This window comes from Schistocerca americana, chromosome X (assembly GCF_021461395.2).
Source record: "Schistocerca americana isolate TAMUIC-IGC-003095 chromosome X, iqSchAmer2.1, whole genome shotgun sequence".
Classification (NCBI taxonomy): domain Eukaryota; kingdom Metazoa; phylum Arthropoda; class Insecta; order Orthoptera; family Acrididae; genus Schistocerca; species Schistocerca americana.
In genome coordinates, this window is record NC_060130.1 from 217,186,145 (window position 1) to 217,206,788 (window position 20,644).

Sequence of the window (20,644 nt, forward strand, 5' to 3'; positions counted from 1 at the left end):
ATTTCTGAAATTCTTACAATTTTTATATTGTGTAGTACAGCCATCAGTGAAATATTCAACATACACAAGATGAATTTCAGGAAATTCACACTTAAAAAAATTCTATACAGTTTCTGAGGCTGGTAAACCAAGGCAACATCATGTTCTAGGTCATCAGAAACAATACAAATACTTCTTGCATGCAACTGTTTGTCCTTTTTGTAATATACGTGGACAGTGTGAAGAGTGCAGCTGCCATTGATCCAATGGTACCCCTGTACTTCATCTTTAACAACAAAATTGAGAGTTTCACTGAAATCCATTAAAGTTAACACTGATCCTTCTTCATTTTCATATAATCAGACTGTGATTGAGAAATAAGAGTGTGGAGTAATTTTTCAATTTTCTTAGTTTGTCGCAGGATTCTGATAGAGAAGTGATGTGAACAGTTAGTCATTCTATGAGTTGATACCCATTGACTGTACTGAACCATCTCATCAGGAGCATAGTCTTCTATTTCATTTTCTAGGTGAGTTTGAAGCAATGAACTGGTGGGGCATTTTTCACACAGATGAAGCATAAAGACTCTGTTATTTATATCACATGTTATTATTTTAATTAGATCTTGGTATGTTTCCTAATAGAAATGGAATTTAGAAGCAATTTAACATTTTGGTGGTAAATGCACACACATACGGTATGTGTTCCTGATGATCCTGCAAGCATACATTGTTTTGGTCGAAGAGAAGCAAATTTTGAGAATCATACTTTGCTTTCAGGATAGTTTTTTTTAAATAGAGAGAATGCAGCAAATTTTCTTATGTAGAGAGAATCTGTGCAGGTACTTGTCTTTGTGTTTAAAACACACACACACACACACACACACACACACACACACACACACACACACACGAAACACTTAAATCACAGTATGAATGACCATTGCTTCGCCATAATAAAAGCTCTTATTCTTCACTAGTCAGTTCATTCACACAAGTCAGGGCATTATCACATATATCTTGCAGATACTGTCCAAGAAAAGACTGCCTACTTGTACTTTCCATAATGCTTCAGTCATAATACCAATATTTGTCGTAAATAATTCAAAAGGTGATTGGTGTAACCTAAAAAGTAATTAATTAATGAAAAATCATTGTATCCCATTGTTTCATTACAAAAGTATTTCACATTATTATTGTAACATTAGGGGACTTACTTTTGTTTTGGAATGAATAGTTAAAAACTGCAACAATCAAATTTTTAACCAATAATTGTCTCTGTGTACAGCTCGGTACAAGAGCTCAGAACTGCATGCTCAGTGGACACGTGACGCAAAATCAAAGGAACTGGATGATGCAATACTTATAGTGGCAGTAAAACGGTGTTCTCAGATATGATTTGTTCCCAGGGAAATCCAGTGTAGCCAACTCCAGCAATTTAGTGGTGACATTGTAGTCATCAATTAGCAACTTAAGTATTTCTTTTACAGTAATGTTGTTTTTTACACTTCGCATTATTTCTACAAACTGATTCGTTTTGCATGACATAATGGAATATGTAGTGTGTTCATGGTGTTTGTAAATTTTTCAAAAGTATCTGTGAGGAGGCAATACCTTAAAAAAAAAAACTATAATGTCCATGCATGGATTTTGTTTAAAAGAAATTATTTACAATTTTTTCTGAGATGTAGATGATGGATATGTACTGCAGGAAACATGACTATAAAAATATAAACATTCCTCCTTAACCCTTTAACTGCTCTGGACATGTTAATGCGTGTGCCTTTGTACCTGTCCGTGTGTGCTCTGAACGTGTATACACGCGCCACCAGTCCTTCTATCTGGTACTGTGAACGTGTCTACGCGTAGACGTGTTCAGAGTACCAAGTAGGAGGACTGGTGGCGCGCATAAACGCGTCCAGAGCAGTTAAAGGCTTAACTAAAAAAAAATATCAAGTTTCCTCTGCAAAAACTGTACAAACTATTGCATTTTTAAATTATAAAGGAGCTCGTTTATGAAAGCCTGAATTCCTGAATCTATACAACTTCTTTTTGTGATAAGTGAAAAAGTAATTTACCTACAACATTTACATTTTGAAAATGTGAATATATCTAGGTAAACTTCTGCTACTCAAAATTTCAAGGATTTGCTTGACAATGGGTGTCATTTCCTAAAATTTCTGGACGATTTGATGGGGAATGACCCCTATGCAATATTGGGACATGCGTTACCATGAAGTAACAGCACACTTTGTCACACACCATTAGACAACAGTGGTTTTTGACGGACATGCTGCTTCATAAATATTCTTCATTCTCCGATGTGATGTCTACCGGTATGTGTTAAGTGGTAAGTGTTTTTCCGTTGCTAAGAAAAGAAAACCACCACGTTGATCCTGTTTGGACGCATTGGGTAATAATGTCGCCATTGTTTACCTTTCTGCATTTACTGCACGAATGTCAGAAAGACACGAATGCCACACTAATACCTTGCCAACAAATTGGTACTTATATGTCCGCATCAGACTCACCACACACAATTCAACAAAAACTGACATTTGGATTACACAGAATGGGCATATGATTAGTGAGTCTGGACAATTTAAATCTGTAGGTATTCAGATAGATGGTAAGTTGTCATGGAAAGCCCATGGGTAGGATTTTGTTCAAAAATTGAATGCTACTGCTGTTTAAGTTCAACCATTAAAGATGTTTTAGAACCTGTGACTGTTTATTCAATGTAAACACACAGAACTGGAGCCAATAACTGTTTTGCAATAGTTATTTATTCATTCCATGCACCAGTTTTCAAGCCTTTTCAGGCTCATCTTCAGATGGTTTTCAGAAGTTGCATAGCTATTTCAAGCATAATGCTGGGTGCTGGTCTGCAACAGTATGGGCCGCTTTTGTTGTTAGTATCCATCTGTTTGCTTCCATTGTGATGACCAGTTGGTACCACAACACTCACTTTCCCACAATATGTATGCACATGCTAGATGCTGGCAAGGTTTCATTATCACAGTGTATATGCGCAATATTGTGTAAAACTGAGTGATGTGGGATGAACTGGCCATCACAATGGAAGCAGTCAAATAGATACTAACAACAAAAGCTGCCCATACTGTTGCAAACTAGTGCCCAGCATTATGCTTGAAATGGTTATGCGACTTCTGGAAAACCATCTGAAGATGAGCCTCAAAAGTTTTGGAAACCAGTTCATGGAATGAATAAATAAATATTTCAAAAAAGTGACTGGTTGCAGTTTTATGTATTTACTTTTAATGCTGCTCTATTCTCCATTAGAACAGTATTTGAAGTAAGTGATAGCCCAACATGAAAATTAGTCTACGTTGCTTATTTCCATTCACTTGTATTGTAGAGTATTTTTGGCTTAGAAAAGAGAGTTCAATCAATATGTTGTGTAAGTTTGAGAATCTCTTGTCGACCCTGTTCAGGAGCCTTGAAACTTTGACATTGGCATCTCAATATATACACTCATCATAAAAAGTTAAGCATATTTGCAAATTACCTACCAATAATCACTATGAGCATTACTTTTGTGTTTATGTAGAAAGGTGGTTGTGTAAATGTTGTGAACTCATTTGTCGTTGCCACTTTCCCTCATGGGCGTTCCTTTTATGTGTATGTAGGAAGGTGGTTGTGTACATAATGTGAACTCATTTGTCGTTGCCACTTTGCCTCATCAGGAGCAGTGCAATCACGGCTTGTAAACAAATACAGTACACCAGAGCTATGAATGCACAGTTGTCCGTGAGCCTCTAAATGCAGCAGAATGCCTCAGCACAGGCTCTCCATGGCAGACTGTATCAAAATTGTCACACAGATGGGATTAAACACAAGACAAGTTGACATTGTGAATATTGTTCATGTTAATCAAAGTGTTGTCTCCAGACTGTGGAAAAGTTCCAGGAAATGGATTCAATAGTGGATCGACATCGCGAAGACCGTCCACGCAAAACTGCAGCAGCCCAGGACCGGTATGTTATGATATCTGCACAGAGACACCCTATAAGGAGAGTGACTACTCTGTGCCATGAGCTTCAAGAAGCCACGGGGGTTACCGCAAGGACCCAATCTGTGCACAACAGACTTTATGATAGGGGTTCATACAGCTGAAGACCTCTCGAGACTCTAGCACCCCGTCCACATCACAGGGGTGCTTGCGTAAGAGGGGCTAGAGCACGTGAACCTTGGACACGACTCCAATGGACCAAAATGCTGTTAACAGGTGAATTGCAAATAGGCTTGCATCCTGACAACAACTCTATTCGCATATGGAGGCAAAAAGGGGAATATAGACATCTCTAAATGGCTGTGGAATGTCACCAACAATCCGGTGGCTCAATTTTATTATGGCCAGGTATCGTGTAGGGCCACCGCACACCACTCATTCCAATTGAAGGCAACATGACTACTGCAGTGTATGAAAACAACATTCTACAACCCATAGTCAGTTGTTTTGCAGAGACTTCACGGTGTGTGTTGGTATCTGACAGGATGTGAGATCTGAGGAATGGATTGGTTAGCATGCTCCCCTGATATAACTGCATAGAGCATACATGGAGCGTGCTCAAAAGAGCGATTTCTAGTCGTCAGTATCCTCCATTAATGACTGAAGCTCTCAGGAATGCTGCCATTGAGGAGTGGGACAAACGTCCCAAGAGGCCTGCAATGATTTGGTACTGAGCGCGCCCTGTCCCATTCAAGAGTGCCTGAGGGTTCGTTGAGGACCTACGCATTACTGAACAGTGTGCTATACAAATCATTTAATGTTTTTTGATGTTGGAGGTCATTGCAACTTTTTTTCCCAAATGTTCCTTTTTCATTTCATAATTGGTTCCAAGACAATGTATAGCTTTCATTTGCATAATACTCCGTGACATCAAAAAATACAGTATAAGATATCTATCTTATTTTGAGATGCGAGAACCAATTATGTGCTTAACTTTTTTTAATGGGTGTAATTTTCTTTAGTGTCGTTTGTTGTTAACAATATGAGCGTATTCCGAGAATTAGCAACTAGTAGGCAGAAATCGATTCTGCATTTGTATTGCGCCTTGACTCTTGTACAGAAAGGCATGCAGTATTCTGCTGCATTCATTTTCAGTAAGCTGCCACAAGAATTGAAAAATCGTAGCGGTAATCTTTGCACTTTCAAGTCTAAACTGAAGACTTTCCTCGTGGCTCACTCTTTTCAATTTTTCAGGGAGTTCCTGGAAAACAATTAAGTTAATTCTGTATTATATTGTTGATTATGCTAGTATATACTCGCAGCTTGTCATCTGCATGGGATTTGTGTGTATTTTATTTTTTGTGTTATTACTTTTCTGAAGTCAATTTCATATACCGACTTCATTTCATGACCATGGAGATTTGCTACTTAAAATGGTCCTATGCAGTACATGTAAAATACATTATAAAAAAATAAATAAATAAATAAAACAAAGAATATGAGCTCAATACCAGGGATGAATTTCAGGCTGAACCGAAAGAAACTTTTGGTGACAATCAACAGAATGTTACAACAACAGAAGAATTCATCAAGTGGTACAAGCACATCAAGGAAAAGCAATAGAAAGGAAGAGGGTTGATTCCTGAAAGTAGTCCCTGTGGAAGTTAGAGAAGACCACCATGATCTCACTACTCTCATATACCAGATTGTAAGAGAAGAGAGACAGCATTTTGTGGCAGCGAGAACTGTCAGACCAAGTACACTCAAGAATTGGTGACCAGTAATGTAGACCCCATACATCAGGAGGTAATAGAAAATGTTGAAGGAGAAGTGTATTGTTCTTTGACACTAATCTCCACCACCTGTGGGATGTGCCATGAAAAATGGACTTGGACTTATGTTGCTGTTGTCAGATGATAATCCAGCATCCAACTAACACAGGTACAACCAACTAATCCACCATGTAAAATGCCCTGCAGAAGAACAGACATTTGAGGGTGGAGGACAACAAACAGTTTGTTTTCACTGTTGGTGGCGTGGATACTTCGTACGCTACTGCAGCGGAAGAAGACTATTAGATGACTATTGTGCCACAAGACATCAGCAATCACAACAGTGCTATTCGTACCAGTCAACTGCAAACGATTACAGTCGATCTGTGGACCGAAGCTAATCACTGTATCCACAATGGGTCACTTCCCAACACGCCATAGGCATTTCCTGTCACTGTACGGAGGTATCGGCCACTCGGCTAACCACGGAAAGGCTGCCACAGATGAAAATCGTCTGCGGACAACAGTTATTGAGATGTCAGGAAAACTCACTGACATCATTCACGGCCGACTGTGTCAGGTGCTAGTGAACTCTGGGGCTTCTTTTTCTGTTATGTCAGATGCTTATTGCTAGCTAAAGAGTACTGCATTCTGTGATATGAAAATAATTGTCTGGAAGTCACAAAAAGGAAATATGTGTAGCTGACAGGAACACGTATTGCAGGAATAACTATCGATAACAGAACACAGCCTTTAAAATTTGTCATTTAAACAGAACAAAGTCACGATATTATTTTCAGGGGAAACTTGCTGCAGGCATCACAGTGTGGAAGATCAGAGCTCCAGACTGATAAAGCTACTTCAACAACCACAGATAACAAAGATTGCTTCCGGGCATTTGTTCGCCACCAAAGTCGTCGTTACCCCTTCCTCGACGTCTCGAGACATCTCCCAAAAGAAATCTACAAACCGGTAGTGACAATAAGCATTCTAGATGGGCGAGGAGTGTCACGAGCAGCCACAACTCGTCCCTAAAGGTACGTGCTCAGAGATAGCCGAACCAGTCCAGGAGGGTCAGCTTAGTGACACCGGTGAAGAAACGTGCTCTACTACCACTACAGACGACACAGGGAAGGAAGCTAGTATCGAACTGCCGATAGGACCTGACGTCACCGAGGGACAGTGTCAGTTGTGGTCCTTCTGCATCAGTTTTCGGACGCTTACAAATCCTGAGTGAAGAGCAGCCAGGGAAGCAGCCTACGGTAAAACACCGTATCGACACTAAGGATAATTCACTGATTGGCCAGCACTCGTATAAAGTTTCTCTGGTAGAATGACGGATGGTCCCGGAGGAAGTGGAGATGATGCTGCGAGGTAACATCATTGAATGTTTAGTGTGTCCTCGGTCCTCTTCGATGGTGTTCTCCGACGGTCCTTGTGAAGAGCAAAGATGGCACATGGCATTTCTGTGTCAGATCTCGGGTACTGAACAATATCACAAAGGAAGATGTCTGTCCGTTGCGGTGTGTCGATGACACCCTGGACTTCTTCGACGGAGCAAAGTATTTCTCAGTTACGGACATGCTGACAGAACATTAGAAAATCGAGGCTGACCGGGAAAATCCTGCACGCCTTCCACACGCGAATGGCCTTGCAGTACACTTTAGTAACAGGTTGGCAGGTACGGTCTCGGTGTACGTCGACACGGAACAGAGAGAGTGGGATCGGTACTGCCTGTAGTGACATTCGCACACGACTGAGAGAAGCAAGAAACTGAAAGCTTCTCACTTTTCTTTTTGTTCTGTGGTTGCGAGGCCAAAAAGACTGTGGATACCCTATTCCTGTTTCGGCTGGACGATACTCGGGATGACTAAATGAAACGCATTACAAAGATCGAAGGAGCAAAGCAGCTGGCTCGAATATGAACCCTGTATGCCCAGATTAAATACCGAATGCACTCTTAACGCCGAGCACTGACCGGTGAAGTACAGCCGAGGGGAGTCGGTACGGAGTTTTATACCTGTGCGGATAGTGAGACTATTGAAAATGTTACTGTAGTCCTAGTTTGGGTCTCGTCGTATCCTTAATCGTGTATCGCATAATAACGTACGACATTGAGGACTGTAACCCTTTGTCATGAAGATGAAAGCACGAGTCCTCTGTGTGAAGCCCTGGTACAGTCCAGAGACACACATTGATGGTGGGAGGTTCGAGAAAACTAAAGACCGACTCGAGGATCCTGGAGCTTTGAAGGGAGGCGCTACTTTCGATGCTCGTACTAGTGAAGAGGATATAATGACGTGACCACAACGTGAGAATCCACCAGCACTGCCATACGGAGGACCGTTGACGAGATCTAGATCTAGGGTGCTGTAGTCTGCTCCAGCGAGAACTAATGATGAAGCGAGCTGTGGCACGTGAAGTGTAGTGGTGTGGTGTAGTGGTTAGCATCGTCAGCGGGTGTGCTGTTGGTCAAGAGTTCAGATCCGACCACCAGCAGTTATTTGTAATTTAGTGTTTATCAGTTCTGGGAGGTTCTAGAAATATCTTATGTTTGTAATGTTTTAATAATCTGGAGTATTAAATGTCTGTATAAATAGCTGTAGTCCCTATGCAGGAGGTCAGTTCTGGTCTGGGTACTTTGGTGTCAATAATAAACATGCTTTGAGTTCTAAGTGTCGTGTTTTTGTTTTGATGTGACAATATTTCTCACAGACAGCAGCAGTGATCCACTAAAATTCCAAACTAATGGTGATGGTATGCTGTCTTATATTTAATGAGGTAGGAGTCGCATTCTGTTATCACAGTACATTTACTTGCTTATGAGATGTACAGTTGGCACCATAGCATTGTTTAAAATGAAATGCAGCATCCATGCAGACGGGGGAAAGTTGTGGATGTATTTTTTAATGTTCTATGACTGGGTGTCATTGACAGAAAAACTGGTTTTTCTGGAAACAGCTGCCGGTCATGTTGCAGGAAAATTGTTGGTTCCTGTTTTGAATGCTGACACTAATGACTGAGTTTGCATATTCTTCCAGTATTTTCATTCAATGATTCTTTAGGCAGTAGGTGAAACAGTGAAGGGTTGGCATTGTGTGGTCACCTAGGGCTGATGTCTTATCAGTTTTTTTTTCCTGAGATAAAGAACAGTGTGCAGTAGTACAAACATCAGGTATTGATCTATAAAATTTCTAAACTATGAGCAGTTATATAGGTTTATGACCAAGGAATAATGGATAAAATGACAATGTCCTAATTTCTTCTCATGTATATGACAGAGAGGTGTATGATGCCTTTTGTTAATACATTTGTGCTTAATAGATTTACTGATAGTGGCTGTGTTGGAGAGACAGCATGATTGTAATCAAAACAAATGGAATAATTAGGTATAATGTGATAAGGATGTTGTGAGATCTTCTATTGGTTGTTGGAGTGACAGTTAAGTGCCCTATTACAAGAACAGACAATTTTGCCAGAAAATGCTTCAAAAAGTAATAGAGAGAGAGAATCCTAATTAATAACTGATTTTTAAGTAGACCAAAATAATAATATTTAAATCAATTGAACAAAAAGTGTGAGAATGCCTTGAATGCACCACATTTCCTGTATTGCTATTTTCAAGTTCAATTCATTGTGACATAACCTTCATCCACTTTCATGTTTCATTTAAAACTTTTGTCATATTTTTCTGTCAGTTTTCTTCCTAACTTCTTTTGTGTGTTTCATTTTTATCTACTAATTCACTTTGCTGTGGTTCTTATTTCTTTACTGAAATAAATATTAAAAATGTTGAATACTTTAATATGTCATTTGGCAGTTTCATGTGGTCTGTGCATTTCAGGCAAACGATGATAAAGTGTTGGTTATACCAGCACAGACACCTGTTCCGGTCAAAGTCACAAAGGGACTTCCATTGACACTCTCAGGAGAGAGTATAGAAGTTCAGGATGTTGAAGCTAGAGATGATGATGATGATGATGATGATGATGATGATGATGATGATGATACAGGGAGCTGTAGTTTTGGGAAATGTAAGTAAAAGTTTGTACACATTCCGTCCAATAATTTTAGTAGATTTTTTGTAAAAATTTAGCAGACAATTTAATTTTAATTTATAAAAGTGATAACTTGCATGAGAATATTCCTTAGTGCACCTATAGGCAGTGCCGAACCCCCCCCCCCCCCCTCCATTCAAACACACACACACACACACACACACACACACACACACACACACACACACACACACGCATAGTCGAAGTAATGAAAAAACCCTCTGTTTTAAAATATGAAACTGTGGGTACTAGCAGAGATCGCCCATGAATTTCAACTACCTTAGTTCTATGAGGAGGACACTTGATTCCAAGATGATTGTGTTGCAATTCAAAGAGTGGCATTCTTAAAGAATGGTTTAATCAATATGTGAATAATTTGTTACTCTGCTAAGTTCAACAGGCACCATATTTCAACATCATTGAACACCTTTTGTGACGGGGCCCTCACACACTTAATATGTATGCGCAGTAATATTGTGCCAATATATTGCAGGAAAGTGCAAGGCCAAGGACAGCACAATACAATTGCGCAATATTCATGCCTTTGTAGTGAACATGTTGGTGCGCAAAAATGTGGAACTCATATGTATTGTTGCTTGCCTTGCAAAACACAAGCAGAAATTATGCAGAATAGATGAAATTAGCCTGAAAATCTTCCAGTACATGTTTCAATGAGCCACTGGCTCATTCACTGTGTCGCAGCTTCATAAACAACAAAAACTAATTAAAAATTAAACAAGGAAATTGTAAATTATTGTGTACACATGCTGTGTTTTCTGTGTGTCCTCTACTGTAACAACTGTTGCAAAAAAAAAAATTATTTACTGATTACTAATTGAAAGCTTACGTGATCTGATGTCTGTGGAGTGCAAGGAAGAAAAACATTTATGCTGACAGGACAGCTGCCCTGATCCTATTTGCCAATTCTGAAAACTGCTATAAGTAAAATAAACTTTTCTGCTGACTATCATGACACATGGGCTTCAGTTCCCTCTGCCATTTTGGACAATGAGGAATATGGCATCTGAGAAATGAAGTTTGTGACTGTTTACAAAGTACTGCATGATGCTTTAATATACATACTCCAGCACACGCCCTGATCTTTTGTCATCTATTTTTTTCATTTCTCTTCAGAAATTCATTCAGTGTGAATTGAATTTCTCTTGATCTCAGTAGGAACTGCTGTTTATTGCACATCACTGCCCTTACATGGTACAATTTACATTGCCATATAGTGAATGTGTGTCAGAATTGTTTAAAGCTCTCTAGTCTCCTTCAATATATTGTACAGACTGTCAATACTGCTCATAGAGGGTCAGTATTATTGCAAAATAAATATTGAGCATGGGAGGGCTTCTCAAGTTTTTGAGCAGATAATTCAGTACGTGCTTCCTCCTCAGTTAAAGGTTGTGAAATCCCCCTGTGGGTCCGGGGTTTAGAATAGGCCCGAGGTATTCCTGCCTGTCGTACGAAGTGACTGAAAGGAGTTTCACACGTTTCGGCCTTTATGTGATGGTCCTCTGTAGGGTTTGATCTCCATTCTTCGGATTTTCCCGAAGAGCGAGCCAATTGGGGAAGGGTGCCTTATAAGGTGGATCGTGTCCATCGTGCATTGAGATCTTTAGCCTTCTTTCTTGTTGCTGCATTGCAGTCCTGTCCATTCTCCATCTCTTGGGCGAGCACACCTTCCTGGGTTCATTTTCGACCATGCACTACGCAGTGTCAATTTCTACGTCAATGATGACCATGGACTTCTTTGCACCTGATATCCAGCTCGGTAGCCAGTCCGTTGTGGTGGGGCTGCCACATACCCTGTTGGTTGTAGCCCCCCGACCACACAGGGATCGTTCTGCTGATGCCTGCGCCATTATCTCCCTATGTATGCCAAGGGGTAGATGCCCATCCTCTGGGGTATCGGGACTCCCGGCAATGGCCATCCTGCCAGGTGGCCTTTGCTACGGCTGGGTTGCGCCTGTGGGAAGCGCCCTTGGTCAGAGTGGGTGGCATCAGGGCGGATGGCACATGATGAAGCGTAGTCCATCATCTGTTACTGGTGGTGAAACACCAGCAGTCTCTAAGCGATCATGAGCTCAATTCAACGCACAGTAGTATGACCCCCAAATTATTCCCCTCCCTGGCCACACCATGGGAAGAATGTCGTGCTAAGGATGGCAGCGGATCTTATTCGCGCCAGTACCTTAGATGTTCGAGAGCTGATGGGGAATCTTTCATGACAATGAAGCCTCAGTTTTTTGTTGAGCATTTAGAGGACAAGTTTGGGAAGGTGGAGGGCTTGTCCAAAATGAGATCTTGGGTCAGTCTTGATCAAAACAGCATCTTCTGCCCAGTCACGGGAGTTACTTGCTTGTGACAAGCTGAGGGATATTTCTGTAACCATCACTTACATGGTCCAGGGTATCATATTTCACAGAGACCTTCTTTTGCAGTCCGATGATGAGCTGCGCACCAATTTAGAGCGGTGAGGTGCACATTTCGTGTGGCGTGTCGACCGGAGTCCGAAGGATAATCAGGTTGCCACCGGTGCCTTCATCTTGGCCTTTGAGGGTGATACATTGCCCGAGAAGGTCAAGGTGATGGTCGACCGGTGTGATGTAAAGCCCTATATCCCTCCCCTGATGCGGTGCTTTAAGTGCTGGAAGTTCGGCCATATGTTTTCCCGCTGTACTTCTAGCGTCACATGCCGAGATTGCGGACGCCCATCACTTCCCAATACTCCATGTGCCCTGCCTCCCATCTGTGTCAGCTGTGGAGAGCACCATTCGCCTTGCTCGCCTGACTGCAGGATTCTCCAGAAAGAAAGGAAAATCGTGGAGTACAAGACGCTGGACAGACTGACCTACACTGAAGCTAAGAGAAAATTTGAATGCCTGCATCCGGTGTGTATGACATAGTCTTAAGCCGCTGCTACAGCAGTGGTGAAGGCTGGAATTTGCATGCCAATACCACAATTGGACATTCACTGAGTGACGATAAATGGCCTTTCCAGATTAATTGGTCAGGTGACCGTTGGTGTGTATGGCATGAAACATCTGAAAGCAAGGGGTATCAGGCTGGAGGTGGGAATGGGGGTGTGGGACATTCCAGCAGAAATGCGATCTATTGGCTGGAGCCCGCTGACATCACGGTGAGGCAGCACAGCATAGCATAGCACAGCAGTCTGATTATTCAGTAGATGTACTGCACCACACTTGCTTTGGGGTGTTATTCATTCATTTTACTTTCAATTTGGTTCAATACATAGTTGAACAAATTAAATAAAGTGGCATGACAGATGTATTACACATTAGGAAATGATAATTAAGATGAAACATAACTCACTCGTTTGGTGTAGAAACAGATGGTAGTGTAGACTGTTCCACATTACTGTTGCCGTTTATCAGATGAAGGTGAAATCCATAGCAGCTTCCTCCTTGTGCATATCTCTTTATAGTTTCCAATTTTGCTTATTGATTCAGAGACCTAATCCTTAAATGAATGTTCTTGTTCCTACATAAAGAGCAATAAATGTGTGGAAACTGTTTCAAAATACAGCACAGAGACTTTACAACATTTTTTTGTTTGCGCACCCCGTTTCCATTAAAATCAACAAATTCTCCTTCAAACTGCAACATGTTGTTTTTCCGTGCTCGTATTGGAGAGCAATGATCATCGTGAGATGTAATTGATAGCCAGTCTGCAACAGTCTTCTAATTCACTTTTTGCTACTAGAATACCTAACAATTTATCATTGTTTTGGTACTTAAATGCAGTATAACTTGCAATGTATTTCACTGCATCTGGAAGAACATCCAGAATTGCTGCACAACCACACAGTTTTACCTCATCCATACAAATTATAAAAGTGGGTGTGCGTATATATGTATGCATGTATGGGGCATTCAGAAGCCAAGCTGACTGACTCCATCAAATGAAAATGTTCAATACAAACAATTAGTTATTGAGTTATTTTTAAAAAAAAGCTCTAAAATTTTTCAGCATATTTAGAATAAACTGATGTTAAGGTTACGTTTTCAGCACTTTATAAATATATAAAAAAATTCAATGGCTATCTCTCCCATAAGAAAAACTGCTTTGTATGGAGTGAGTCACATTGTTGGTGTTGACAAAATATTGTGAGTGGTTTGAATACAGGCAATTTTATGAAACAAATAAACACAAGCAGGACCATTTTACGTGAAAAAATCACAAGTATCAATGTAACTTGATGTACAAGTAGAAAATGCGGTCCCCCTCCCCCCCCCCCCCCCCACACACACACACACACACACACACACACACACACACACACACACACACACACACACACACCATGGAGATCAGTCTTCATGTACTATAAAGAAGACCATGTGGAACATCAGCTAGACTTTCTAAAGGTCAGTTTCAGTTTTTTGCATTTAATTCTTCAGTAATTGGTGTGTTTCCAGAGAAGGAAGTATCACTTGCATTACCTGGAAATTTAAGGAGACACGCCTCATTTCTCTCTTCAAATACAAAATATTTGTAATCCTCATACCGTAGGAGAAAATTTTTCCAAGCAATCTTCATTTAGTCTGGAAGTTAATATGTAGCTGACCTTCATACTTTTTAGACTTTCAAAAAGTCCAAAGAGAGATGTTATTGACGTAATGAAACCTTTTTCGAAAGGCAACAAACTGTCTCTATCACCACCTTGCACTCGGGAACAAATGTCTAGGAATCTCTTTAGAGTATTCTCCTGAATTGTGACATTCATTCCACATCCCCGTTGCAGAGGTGAACATTCATCTTTTGGAACTCTTAGAGCTCGAGAAATCAAAGACACCAATAACGAATTCATTCTGCTTTGCACGTCCTCTTAGATTTAAGTGTGCTTCAGTAATGTGGTGCGTTATCATTAGGTCACTTTTTTATGTTTAAAAATTTATTTTAAGATAATTTTTTAGCTATAATTAATTGGAGTGTTATTTATGCTCTTGCTTCTTACCTCTTTGCTTACATCCTGGCTTTGTGTAGTTTATTCTCCATGTCAGTTTATGCTGGGGATTGCAGCTTCCTTCTGGAAAGTAACCCTAGAAGTTTGTTTCTTGAATCTCATTCATAATCTTCAGGCCAAAAATGAATTGAACGTGCATGTACAGTTACCACATTCACTTTGGCTGCATGTTTGTGTCGAACTGTTGCTCATCTTTGGGAAATGCGTGATAAATAATGTTTGTTATCTTTTGAGCAATATTAATGCATTGTGCCACAGCCCAATTTCAGTGACCCTTGCTCACAATTGACACAAAACTAGTTATTTTCTTTACACGCACAGCCACAACAATTCTCAAAGCGACATCAAGGCATACAGAGGCATCGAAGAACTTCTTGCTCACCAGGAGCCAGAATGGTTTACCTCCTTATTCTGTTGTCCGTGGGAGGAGGGAACATTATGGTCTGGGGAATGTTTTCATGGCATTCTCTTGATGATCTTATCATTGTGGAAGAGAGAGTGCAGCAATGAAAGTATGCATCTATTCTTGGGGATCATGTTCGCCTTTACTTGCAATTTGTTTTTCCTAGGCACGTTCACATGTACCAGCAGGACAAGGAGCATGTCGCACAGCTCACTTTACACATGTGTAGTTTGAAGAGGGCCAGGATGAGTTGACTGTGCTCTCCTGGCCACCAAACTCCCCAGATTTAAACCCGATCAAGAATCTCTGGGACAACCTCGATCAGGCTGTTTGTGCCATGGATCCTCGACCGTGAAACCTAGCCTAGCTGGCCACAGCACTGGAGCTGGCATGGCTCCACATCCCTGTTGGCACCTTCCAGAACCTTATTGACACTTTCCCTGCATGTCCTGCAGTGGTCCGACACTGTGTGTGTGTGTGTGTGTGTGTGTGTGTGTGTGTGTGTGTGTGTGTGTGTGTTCTTGCAATAATTATATCAGTTATCAGCATCACTCAGTTCAGTTTGTGTATATATTGTTTTTTTTTTATTTGTTTAAACATTATGTTGAAGTCGGAGAATATGTTTTTAATGAAGCAAGCAGTAGCTTTAAATGTCCTATACAGTAAATGCAATAAATTGTTTCAGCTGATGCTTGATGATGTGTCCGCTTCCAGCAGTTTAACTGCTGAAATAAATGTAAACAGGTATGTAAATTTCATATTTTTGATTGTGAAGAGGGAGGTGGTTGTTGTTACTTTAATGTATGAATAGTCAGCAAAAAAATGTATGCCTACCACATATTTGACCAGTTGACTGACCCGCATTTTTTCTTTTTTATTTATTTTTTTAAATTTTTATTATTTGCTGATGTTCAAAGTTTAAAATTTTAATTTTATGGTATGTGTTGCAACTTTGCTTTGCTACTCTGTTGCCTTTGATATTCATTCACTTTTCTCCCTTTTAGTATTGGAAGTTAGCATGCAAGCATAACTGATACTGCAACATAGAAGAAATCTTCCTTTCGACGAGGTCCTCCGGCATCAGATGGACAAGAATTCTCAAGGAAACTGGTTAAAAACCATAATTTAGGAAAACAAAATTTAACAATGTTGATATTGCCTGTGATATTAAAATAAAATGTTTTCATATACTTATTTTGCCTTCAGCCATCCTTTCCCCTTTCTCTCCTTACTGTTAACAGTAGTAATTAGAGACTGGTTTATATGCATTTGGATGTTGCTTATGCATTGGCATATTTGGCTCCTTCTCACTGGTTACTGCGTATTTTGACTAAAAACTAGTGACGATGCGTATTTTCACCTATGTTTACAATATTTTAAAAATTTAGATAGGCAGTCTCTAGCTCGATCTAGTTTTGATATCTTACAGATTGACCGCAACCTAGAACTGCATGCAATCACTAACCGAGAGGCCACTGCATAGTGAAATCTTTACATAAGAGGAACAGGAACAGGCACACACTCAATGCTCCTGCACTGGCTAATCCAGGTTAATCCCCTCCACTGTCATACCGTACGCGTTGGTAACAGTTGAATTAAACTAATCAAGCTTTCAGTCGCATGTCCGTGGTTTCACTTTAGCTTTCCATTTACACACAGTGGAACGTGTTTACAACATGTTGTGTGCCATGTTGCCTGAAAAAAGAAACGTCATTTCGTGGATAGCTGACCATCCTGAAACATTTACATATGACGAAATTGCTTTATACTGTCGAGTTTGTGAGAGAAACGTTCCGTGCAAAAAAAAAAAGTTTCAAATAGACCAGCATGTCAAGACAAGTCGTCATATCACAGGAATGCAGAAGAAAGGACCAGCAAGTTGCAGTACCAGGGATTTGTCCAAAGGAAAACAAAAAGTTGGTTGAACATGGATGTGTGTGAAGCATTCACTGCAAGCAACATTCCTCTTCACAAACATACAAACCCTATCCTCAAAGGCTTCCTGCACAAATAATGCTTAAATCATAATATATACCAGATGAATCAACACTGCATAAAAATTACATACCGACAATTTACGTAAATGTTCTGGAAGAAATACACTATGAACTCGAGGACAGCATTATCTGGATTTCAGTTGATGAAACTACAGACACTTGTGGCCTTTACATTGCAAACTTAATTGTTGGTGCTTTAAAAGAAGAGCCTTCTTCTACCTATTTAGCGGCCTGCAAAGAACTTGAAAAAGTAGATCATCCTATGATTGCCAGATTTGTGAATGAGGGTATTAGAAAAATATTTCCAGAATCTTCTGCAGATGAAAGGGTGTTTGTGTTTATTTCAGATGCTGCTCCCTATATGATCAAAGCAGGAAAAGCCCTCGGAGTGTTTTATCCCAATTTGATTCATGGGACGTGCTTTGCTCATTGAGTACATCACCTTGCTGAAGAAGTACGTTCCACATTTGTGAATGTCAATAAACTGATTTCATCCTCAAAGGCTCCTGCTTGCATCAAGACATACAAAGAAAAAAAACACCAAACGTGCCTTGACCTCCCGAACCAGTGGTAACTCGTTGGGGTATGTGGGTTGAAGCTGTGTTTTTTTAAATGAACATTTTGAGGCCATTAGAGGGATAGTAAACAATTTCGATAGTGCAGAGACGTTGGCAGTTTGCCAGTGCAAGGAAGCTTTTAATGATTCCTGTATTAAAAAAGACATTGCTGTGATTAGTTCTCATTTTTCCCATATACCTACAAGTATTAAAAAGCTTGAAACTCAAGGTTTGGCATTGAATGAATCTATTCAGTTAATGAATAAAATTATTCTAGTGAACTCCTCATTGCCGGAGGTATTCCCAAGAAAAGTTCGAAAACATTTTAAACAATAATCCAGGCTTTGAACCCTTGTGCCAATTTGATAGTTTTATTAATGCAACAGGTGAACTTTTACCAGAAACAATAAGTGCCAACATATTGTAACTGTGGGCATGTATAGTGTCAGTATAAGTGGGTATAATTTAGCATCTTACACTTGTAGATATAGGATGGATGAAGGAGTTTCAATTTTCATAAAACAAGGGTTAAATGCAAAACTGTAGAAGTAAGCAAATTTTGTGTTGATCTGCACTTTGAGTTTTGTGCATCTGAACTTCAGCTAGATAATGTAGTATTGATATTAGCAACAGTCTACAGGTCCCCATTAGGAGACTGGGAGCTATTCGTGAAAAAGTCTGTCGGACAAAAAGTAGTAGTTATTAATCTGTGGTGATTTCAATGTAAACTTTCCAAGTAATTCTGATAGGGAAAGTGAACTATAAGTGTTATTAACAACAAATAACTTAGAATCAGTGATCAGTTTCCCTACATGTATAGCGCAGGACAGTAGCTCGCTAATAGATAATGTATTTGTACAGAAAGAGGATGTATAACACACGCTTTCTCTGTGGTATATGGATTGTTAGACCATGATGCACAACTGATTAACTTACAGAACCTAACAGGGTGTAGAGTCCAGAAACCATTAAGTAAAAGTGTGAGCTCGCTCAACCCGGTATCTATAGAGCACTTCAGAGAAAGCTTAAGAAATGTTAATTGGGGAGATGTATATAATGAGCCAAATGCTAATGATAAATGCAACACATTTCTTGATAAATTTATATCCCTTTTTGAACATTGATTCCCAAAGAAAATTACTGAATGTAACACCACACGCTTTTCAAAGAAACCTTGGATTACTACAGGTATTAAAGTGTCTTCATAAAGGGAAAGAAAACTGTGTGAGACAGCAAGAACTAGCAAAGATCCAGCAGTAGTTTTAGACTATAAAAATTATTGTAACATACTAAGAAAAGTTGTAAGGGAATCAAGAAATATATATGTTGGAGAAGAAATTAACAACTTTGTAATAAAATAAAATCAATATGGAATGTTGTTAGGAGGGAGACACGAAAAGTAACTGCTGGGGTAGGTAGTATTACTATTAAAGAGAATGAGAGCATCCTAACCAACAGTACACAAGTAGCTAATGTATTTAACAACCATTTATTAAGTGTAGGAGAAAAAAATTGGTGAGAGCAGTTCAAAAGAAAAAGCCAGACAGTACATGGAAGAGTCTGTTTTGAAAAAATGTAGTCAGATTAACTTTCACCTAACAGCCTCTTGTGAAATAAGTAAAATTATTAAATCTTTGAAAAATAAATGTTCTGTTGGAGTAGATGAATCTCTAATAAGATATTAAAACAATTGGAGCAATTACAGCTGATGTTCTGATTCACACATGTAATGCATCACTAACTCGAGGTATTTTCCCAGACAGGTTAAAATATGCCATTGTCAGGCCTCTCTACAAAAGGGGGACACCACAGATGACAATAATTATCGGCCAGTATCCTTGCTTAGAGCATTTTCAAAAATCTTCGAGAAAGTAATGTACTCGAGTGGTTAGCCATCTCAGCAGTAATGGGATACATAGTAAATCACAGTTTGGATTTCAAAAATGCTGTTCCACTGAGACAGCAATATACAATTTCATTGTCCACATAATATAGTCTTTAAATAGTAAAATGTCACCAATAGGAATTTTCTGTGACTTTTCCAAAGCATTTGATTGTATGAACCATGACATTATGTTACAGAAATTACAACTATACGGTATAAATGGAATAGCATACGAGTCATACCTACGGAACAGGAAGCAAAAAGTTTCCTTACATAGGTCCAGTGATATAAATAAGTTTGCCACTTCATCTAACTGGGATGAAATTACATTAGGTGTTCCACATGGTTCAATCATGGGTCCCCTTCTGTTCTTGATATATGTGAACGACCTCCCTTCCTATCTGAAACAGGAAGCTGAACTTACACTGTTTGCTGATGATACAGGCATCATTATTAATCCAGTTAAAGAAACTCCAATTGAAAATTATACAAATAAGGTCTTTGGAAAAGTCATTAATTGGTTTTCTGCGAATGGGCTTGCTCTAAACTTTGAAAAAACACAGTAAATCCAATTTTCTGCTGCAAAAAGTACAGTTTCTTCAATAAATATACCACATCAACAGAAGTCAGTAGACAGGGTAGAGCATACTAAGTTTTTGGGTGTACATATAGACGAGAATCTTAATTGGAAAATTCATATTTTGGATCTTCTAAAGCGACCAGGCTCAGCAACTTTTGCAATCAGAATAATTGCCTATTTTGAGGATATAGAAATTAGTAAGCTAACGTGCTTTGCATACTTTCACTTTCTGATGTCATACGGAATAATATTTTGGGGTAACTAAACATTTAGACAAAAAGTATTCACTGCTCAAAAGAAAGTGGTTAGAATAATTTATGGGGTTCATAGTCGCACATAATGTAGGCATCTTTTTAAAAGATTGGGAATTCTTACAACAGCCTTGCAGTACATTTACTTACTAATGAAATTTGTTCTCAACAACATGCACCACTTTAAAAACTACAGT

At 39.5% G+C, this 20,644-nt stretch overlaps 1 protein-coding gene and 1 long non-coding RNA gene across 2 annotated transcripts in view; both read left to right on the top strand.

Moving 5' to 3' along the window:
* The window catches only part of LOC124555926 (heat shock 70 kDa protein 14-like), a 141,187-nt gene extending 131,422 nt beyond the window's left edge, over positions 1-9,765 (top strand). Inside the window, exon 8 of the mRNA XM_047129980.1 lies at positions 9,568-9,765. Coding sequence (XP_046985936.1) covers positions 9,568-9,765 — 198 coding nt within the window. The remainder of the gene's footprint in view (positions 1-9,567) is intronic.
* A 6,097-nt stretch (positions 9,766-15,862) lies between these two features.
* Positions 15,863-16,371, top strand: LOC124554737. The gene is made up of 2 exons (XR_006968426.1): positions 15,863-15,921; positions 16,182-16,371. It is a non-coding gene; the product is annotated as an uncharacterized LOC124554737 (long non-coding RNA).
* Positions 16,372-20,644: the final 4,273 nt, after the last annotated feature.